The sequence below is a fragment of the Montipora foliosa genome, chromosome 9 (assembly GCF_036669935.1).
Source record: "Montipora foliosa isolate CH-2021 chromosome 9, ASM3666993v2, whole genome shotgun sequence".
NCBI classification, from domain to species: domain Eukaryota; kingdom Metazoa; phylum Cnidaria; class Anthozoa; order Scleractinia; family Acroporidae; genus Montipora; species Montipora foliosa.
Genome location: NC_090877.1, coordinates 24037173 through 24045615, shown reverse-complemented (window position 1 = coordinate 24045615; position 8443 = coordinate 24037173). Strand labels below are relative to the sequence as shown.

General features: G+C 39.3%; 1 protein-coding gene across 3 annotated transcripts in view; it reads left to right on the top strand.

The window, feature by feature from the left end:
- The window catches only part of LOC137971938 (uncharacterized), a 9271-nt gene extending 1308 nt beyond the window's left edge, over positions 1–7963 (top strand). Inside the window, exons 3-6 of one of the 3 annotated variants that reach the window (XM_068818681.1) lie at positions 188–405; positions 980–1209; positions 3313–3374; positions 5740–7963. In XM_068818681.1, coding sequence (XP_068674782.1) covers positions 218–405; positions 980–1209; positions 3313–3374; positions 5740–5913 — 654 coding nt within the window. In that variant the 5' untranslated portion in view covers positions 188–217 and the 3' untranslated portion in view covers positions 5914–7963. The remainder of the gene's footprint in view (positions 1–187; positions 406–979; positions 1210–3312; positions 3375–5739) is intronic. The other 2 variants (XM_068818680.1, XM_068818682.1) reach the window with 2 other exon arrangements.
- The last annotated feature ends 480 nt before the right edge of the window (positions 7964–8443 follow it).

Here is an 8443-nt window from a genome sequence, read left to right as displayed (position 1 = left end):
CTAATTGAATAAATATAAACTTATTATAAATACCAGGTCTCAATAGTTCAAAAGGTAGGTAAAGCTATCCACTGGATAAATCACTATCCAGTAGATAAACACTACCAAAACCAATATTGAGTTATCCAGTCGATGGTGATTTATCCACCTTTTGGCAACTGGGGCCAGATGACTTTCTTTTTTATAGGTCCTAGCTGAGAAGGAATGGCCGGTTTCCATGTTTGGAAAGAGTGCAGAAGATATATTCCACAGGTTATATCCTGATGAACCAAAACTTGAAATTTCCAGTATACAAAATGAGTTCCACTTTGATATACCACTAAATTACAAAGTTGAAGAAGTCATGGTTGATTCAGGACTCGTATTTGTTGAAGAGAGAAAATCAAGTTATTTATACATTATGAGGTAAGAATAGAAATAATTTTATTAATGATGATGCCATCATCATTCAGATGGTAATGATAGGAATTAACATGTGGGAGGCGCGGTGGACTCATGGTTAGTGTGCTCGACTCCGGATCGAGTTGTTCGGGTTCGGGGCCTGGCCGGGGACATTGTGTTGTGTTCTTGGGCAAGACACTTTACTCTCACGGTGCTTCTCTCCACCCAGGTGTATAAATGGGTACCGGCGTATTGCTGGGGGTAACCCTGCGATGGACTAGCATCCCATCCAGGGGGGAGCAGAAATACTCCTAGTCGCTTCATGCTACGGAAACCGGAGATAAGCGCGGGCCTTAATGGGCCTTCAGGCTTGTAACAGAGACTTAACCTTTACCTTTATTTTCTTTTTGCATATTCAAATGCACTTTTGAATCAATAGTGATCAATTTAAGAGTGAGATCAGACATCATACAGATGCACTGTACAGGCGATGCTGGTAGCCGCTATCAGTCCATTAGCGATCTCAGGCAGTATGGCGGTTTTTGTACCATGTAATTGTCAGCTGCAATTGAGTTTGTGTTCTTTACTCTGCTTGCAGCCAACTGATTTCAGAAGAACCCACTTCAAAGACAAATACAAGTGATCAAGAATTATTAAATAGTCCTGATTCACGACAGTATCCAGCCACAAAGAAAACTAAAGCTGTAAGGAAGAAATCAAGATCAGTGAAGATTCAGACCCGTAAATGTAATCATGGTAAGGGAATTGGAGAAGGCAACTCGAGTAACACAGTCACATCAACAACCAGCCCAAGTCAAGCTGACCAAGGTACAATAATATTATTGATGCTCTATTAGCCAAAAGATGAGTAACCTTTCACTTAGTATGTATGCTTATGGGTAGGTAGGTAGGTGGGTATGATTGGTCATCTTTAATTAGGGGGTAAAAATACATGAGACTGGGATTAACTCAGAGTTCGTATCGACCTCCATACATTTCTTTTAGTGTGTTTACATGAGACCGGCCTGACCATGAACTCAGACCGATCTAACTTCGTCTTGGTTGCTTGACTGAGACAAGAATTTCTCGTACTGGTCTGAGTTCGTACATGTACCACTGCCACGTAAATGACAACAAATCTCAGACTGAGTTCAGAAATTTGAAGCCTGTATGCTTTTGGGTCAGTCATATATTTACTAGAAATGTAAAACTTATCATTTCATTCCGAAACCAGGCACCAAGCATCTTGTCCTGGTTTCATGTAAACGGCTGCAAAAATTTCATATTGGTAAAAGTTCATCCTGAGTTCATCCCATTCTCGTGTAAGTACCGTAGAATTCCGAAAGTAATGGCCCCCTGAAAGTAACGTTAATTTTTTATGCCTCTATTAACCCTTTCACTCCCAAGAGTGCCACTTATAGATTTTTACTCGTCAATGGGGAACCCCACGGGGGTGAAAGGGTTAACAACAGCTAGATTCACTCAAAAACTATGTCCCCATTAAATCCCAAAAGTAACCCCCACCCCCCCTCTTTCCAGAAAGTAACGATTCCCTTGAAAGTAGTGGCCCCTTCAATAATGTCACTTAAAACAATAAAATCTATTGTCTTTAATGAAACACCATACTTGAGGATCGATTGATTAACAAAACTACAGCGAAATATCAAATGATATTGCCTTCTGGAATACAGCAACGGCAACATGGGAAAAACTCTGATACAGCCCGGCGGTACCGTAAGGTATACGGTAAATATTGTCTCAGTTTCCCTGAACTAAAAACAAATAACTATTGAAAAGCATAATGCGTAGTGTGTTTTAAATGCGGATGGATCATGGAACAACCTGAGTGGACTTAACGCCAAGGCCAGAAACCTTAAGTTTGTGATCCTTTGTTAACTTTACTGAATCCTACTGAAATATTTTAACACTACCTCACATATTACGATATACAGTCAATTATGACGAACGTATTTACTGCTGAAGTAAGTCATTCGTGCCTGCAAGTACCTGTATGAAAATCGATTTAAAAAGATGTGTCGAAACTTGTCTACATCGCACATTGTCAGGCTAGAAACTTATTAAATTGTTACAGCTTGTTTTTGTTTGCTTGCATAACTAGCATTTCACCTGAACAACTAAATATAGTGAACTTTTGATCTCAAGTTACTTGTCCTTTTTGCATGAGCCAGCTACCGAATTACAATTGAAAGTAACATTTTTTAACTATCCAAAAGTAGTGGCCCCTTAACCCTTGGACGTCCAAAACGGCTGAAACTGGCCAGACTTAGTATTTTACTCTGTCTAACGCCAGACGATTTTACTCGTCAATGGGGAACCCCCGGGAGTCAATGGGTTAAGCCTGTAAAACCCAAAAGTAATGGGGGGGCCATTACTTTCGGAATCCTATGGTACCAGAGGGCTGGCCTTGTTGGTCTCAAAGTGTGTTTTTTTTCCATGTTATTTTATTACCATTGAGACGTTTACCCCACTTGAAAGTGAAACTTATAGATTTTACTATTATAATGGCTAATGCCAGACGATTTTACTTGCCAGTTGGGTGTGCCAATGTAGGTGCAAATGGGTTTAATAAACAAACATCTTTCTAGCCTAGGGCCATTCTGTGAGTTACGACCCCTGGTATTTTCCAGCCAATTACAAGTGAATTCAACTTGGAAAAATGTGGGACATAATGTATAGCTTTTGCTATGGGTAATCATTACATGGATTCCTTACTTTGGACAATTAATCACCTTCAGGAAATGCCAGCCATCATTATGATAATACATTAACTATGAGTGCAAGTAATAATCTACAGTGTATAGATACCACAGTGGTACTATTTCTACTTTCAAGGTATGGTAGCATTGAAACAATCACTATCCCTCTTGAACAAAATGACCTCTGATGCAATATTTCTTTGCCTCTCTCTAGCTACTAGTCTGATGCCTCAGGTCATACAAAGAATTTCAGAAGATTCAGAAGTTGATATTGAGGTAAGAAGGAGGAGTTCTTCTTTCTTCCTTTTATTTTTATTAATAATGTTATTGAAGAGCTTTATCGAAGACAACAACGAGTATCTTGCCATTATTGCATGTTGTTTATCACGTACAATCATGTCAAAATTAGAGGAATGTACAGATTCACCCTTTACTCAGGTTCTAAACGAAACTTAGAATTTGGGGATGCACTGGGCTGGAGCAGTGGTGAGGGAACTCGCTTCGAATTTCAGCTAATGTGGCCCAGGTTAGATTTCCAGACTCTGACTCTGTGTCATAAAAATGTGCGGAGCTTTTTCTCTGGGCACTGCGGTTTTCCCGTCTTCTCAGAAACCATTTGCTTGATTTCATTTGAGCTAGACTGATATGATAAAATATAAAATTAATGTACAATGTCCCCAGTTTGTGCCCCAGCACTAGAAGACTTGGCATAATTTTGGTCATTTCACATGTTTTGCAGAGAGGGATTTAAACAAATTAAGTTTTTACATATGATCTTTTTTTTTTTCTTTCTGCCCTAGGATGCCGCCCATTGATGGGTAAAATCGTCCAGCGTTAGCTTAAGTCTCACTTTTAGGGGTCAATGGGTTAAAACTGCATCAACATTTTGGCATAGCATTATTGCTATTGCCAATTGGAGGTTTTCTTAAGATTTTTATCAACAGGGTAATTTGGAAAAACATGCTTGTAGTATGGAAGTGAAAGATCAAAGGGCCCTCCTTGAGGGATCAAGGGATGTGCCCCCTATTCTAAAACTTTTCAAATAATTTTGATACTCTCAGTCAGAAAGTTAATTTTCATCATTTTGAGATCACGTTTATGTGAAATGTATGGTTGCTCTGCTGTGTGAAACAAAAATCAATCTAAAATCAACCCCTTTCTAAGAATCTTAAGACAAAACGTTTTATGTTTGAGTTATGTCTCAGTACAGTACATCATTGGGAGGCGCAGTGGCCTCATGGCCTCACCGGATCAAGTGGTCCGGATTCGGGTCCTGACCGGGGACATTGTGTTGTGTTCTTGGGCAAGACACTTTACTCTCACGGTGCCTCTCTCCACCCAGGTGTATAAATGGGTACCGGCGAATTTAATGCTGGGGGTAACCCTGCGATGGACTAGCATCCCATCCAGGGGGGAGTAGAAATACTCCTAGTCGCTTCATGCTACAGAAACCGGAGATTAGCGGCGGCCTGATGGGCCTTCTAGGCTCGTAGCAGACTTTTTTTTTTTTACATTTGATACATCAGCCCTATGAGCAGGTTAGTTATCATTAGCACATAATAATCCTCCATCTGGCTCTCTCTTAAAGTCGTGCATTAATGGCATCATTAGGCTGATTTAGCAACAGAACGGGAACGTCAGCGGCGATGTCGCGTGCAGCAAAACTACCAATGAGAATTTAGAATAGAGAAGAAAAGAGTGGAGGCTATTCTATTCTCATTGGTGTTTTTACTGTGCGCGCCGTCGCCACTTACGTTCTCGTTCTGTTGCTAAATCAGCCTATTGTCGCTGTTAGAGCACCTGCGCTAAATGCTTGGTTACTTTGTTGTGTTGCTTTGTTTCATTTTATACAACACTACTACTCAAATTAAAATGCAAGCTGTAAGGGTGTTTGACAAGTAACCTTACTGGATCTTATTATTAGTTTAATTTATACTGTAAACAGAAAAGCAGATTTTTCAATAGGTCATCCCTGAAATAAATAAAATTTTTTATAACTTGAATCTGCAAAATTGGTAAACCAGAGATACTTTAAGTTTGCCGGAAAAAAGACAGCAGCCATGCCTTCTTTTGCACACATACAATTCAAATTAATGCAATTGACATTCACACATTGAACACAAGCACATGTGAAATGTGAGGGTAAGAAATTACAGAATTTTTATTTCATGCATCGGTGCATTGTCACGTGCATTCTGTTTCTTCACAAAATAATATTTCTTTTTTTGTACGCAAGTTTGCATTTGCACAATGTCATGTAGTGGTTTCAGTAAGTACCAACAGCCAGAAAAAAGCATTGGCTTCTTCACTCAGAAGTTGGCTACTTTTTTCCCTAAATTGAAAAAATTAAAGGCAGATTCTTTTAAACCCATGTTGGACAATGACACTCTGAGTTTGTCTACACATGGTCATCAATTTTGCTGTTGAAATATAGCATAATTTGCGAGCATTCTTTTAAAAATGGCTTTCCCTCAGACACCCCAAGAGAAAGAGGCCATTGTTAGGCCCCTAACAGTCGGTTACCTACTCAAACCAGCCGCCAGCTTCAAATAATTTTTTATTGACACCCCTGCACGTGTGAGTCATGGCCAAAGTTGTTTTGTATGATTAATTCATTCTTAGTTTATTTTCATCTCTGTAGAGTGTAGATGACTCAGCCACCCCTTCCTGGCCAGCTCCATTAAGTAAGACAGAAGTAAAAGGAAGAGCGAATGGAAAAAAAGCCAGCCAGCAACTCCTTCGCAGGGCAAGAAAAGTGAAAAGGAACGGTCAAAAGTCAACTCAACTGGTGCCAACCAGAATACACAATTTATGATGCAAATTAGCTCAAAGATACTGTAGCAAGTACTGTCTATGTTGCTTTGTATTCTTAACATGAGGAAGATCATTACAGTGCAAGCTTGACTACTTGGAACATAAAGGAGCTGTTTTGGTTTGCACATTAATTAATGTAATTCCACATCTGTGTCAAAACAAATAGGATCCTCTACTGCCAGAGTGAATATTTTCTGGTCTATTTCTTTGAACGGCTTCGAATTTATTAATTTTTTTATGGCGTGACGGATCCATACAATTATAGTTCTGTCGCTAAGTGTACCTATCTTATTTCTTGGTCCGGAAGTCCACAGTCCACTCCAAGTTTCTTGTTATTCAGTTAGGAATTCTAGCGATGTCGTGCCCATCGTCTCAAGTCACGTTGTCATTGTTTACGGCACTGCGAGCACATTACTCAATGGGGGCACAAAGGTTGATGTTGGCGGCTATTGAATTTCCGGTGACTAAGTAGATCTATGTCTCTTCAAAAGCTAGACCAGCAAGACCTCCGGACAAAGGGTGTCATCGAACTCGAGAGATCAATGAAAGCGCAAAACTGTTACCGCTGTTCAATGCAGGAAGATTTCTGATACAGAACGTACGGTGCCAGTGTAAAACAAGAAAGGACACTTCACGCACTTGAAAAGTAAATAAACAGAGGAACATGTAAAATACACTCCGGTCTTTGGGGAGGCGTATCATGAAGACAATTGCGGAATACCAAGTCACGATTGGTTTGTTATTGTTATGTTGGATATGGTGTATTTGCGCAGAAGGTAAAGAAGAACGCTCCATGCGCAAAGAACCGCTTCAATATTGTCCCTACTTCAAAAATCGGGGTCCAACGAGACAGATTAATCTCCGAAACTGCAGTTGGTACAAAGACAATTCCTGTTGTTACGACGAAGAAATCGACTTTGCGTTCCGTCAATTGACTCCACTTATTGGCGCAAGCCAAGATTGCTCTCAATATCTTAATTACTTGTACTGTTATATTTGCGCTCCGAATCAAAACACGTTCTTCAAGGATTTTACACTCACCGTCTGCGAAGAGTTCTGTGATCGCGTGTACGGCGCTTGCAAAGGCGCTCAACTGAAGGGTAGGAAAATCAGTAACATATACAAGAATGGCAAAGAATTTTGCAAAGGGCGTCGATTCGAAACCGATAAACAAGCTAACGGGAAGTGTTTTTCATACGATTCAAAGTCAGCTAAAAGCTCGTCTCAAAGAGGAGTCATGACTTCTGCGTTCTTGGCGCCTGGATTGTTTATCTTTTTTGTCATGCTTACAAATCACTGTCCACCGTTTTGATTTAATGACCGAGTTGCGCGCTTAAATATATAATTTTATCATTATCTTCTCGTTTTTGGACCGTTGCCGTACAATTTTAAGCCTGGATTTTTTTTTACTCTTCGCAGATTTGTGAAGAGGCGTGCAAAGAAAATTTTCAGGTGGACACAACAAGATTGTGTCAATTTATTTGAAGTGTATTCTAAATATATTGTCCCTGACCAGGAATAGAAACGGATCAAGTGAGGAATAACTGAAAGTTTCCTTAAGAAATCCCACTCCGTACTTTTGCATAATAACCAAACAATAGGATCAACGAATATGTTAATTTATTTTATTCAAAAAGAAGCGTCAACATGTTATGTTGCACAAGTTCAAATTGTTCGCACGACAAATGACAACATGAAACATAAGACACACTCAGAGATAAATCAACAAATCTAAATACAAAGAGATGTTAGGGATTAAAATGTTTGCAATACCAAAGACTAAATAGTTTAGCTTTGCACATGTCCCTCATGAATAGACCGTCGACAAAAAGAAAAAGAAAGGCTTTTCCAGTGGTCACCAACGATGATTGTTTACTTCGTCAGACATTCAGAACATACGCAATTAGTCAAAGTCAGTAAGAAAATCTCCAAATCAACTATCACTCAGGGAGTTGCTATAACAACAGCATATCATGCTTACAAAACATGAAAACTGGTATATCGCCCTAATTCTTGAGAAATTATGATAATAAATGTTATCTACTTCAAAATTATCAAAACTGTTCATTGAGAGTGGTTTTTTTTTTTTTTTTTTTTTTCTTGAATGGCCATGACATCAATTAATGTGCAAGTGTTTAATTTCGCTAAAATCTTAATTTTTTTCGGATGGGGTTAATGTCTTCACCTGACAAGTTAAAACAACTAACATTTGTCATGTGACTAGTCAAGGATCAAAACTTGCAGTAGATATTAATAAAGGATAATATTATCCAGCAGGGCCCAGCTGTAGTAACAGTATATTTGGGGAATGTTCCAAAGGAAAAATTTGCCTGCAAGAAAAAAATTTCCTTCATTCTTTGTGGGGTGATCATGGATGGGTGGACAAAAACAGTCCAATGCAGAGGGGCCTAAGGTACCACTTCCAACGCTGCTTTTTTGTTATGGTGCTCTAACCTCTTTAGTTGCCTCCAAAAATTGAAGGTGTTTGTCTTAAAGGTACACTGAAGTGGGGATTGGAGTGGTCAGGTTTC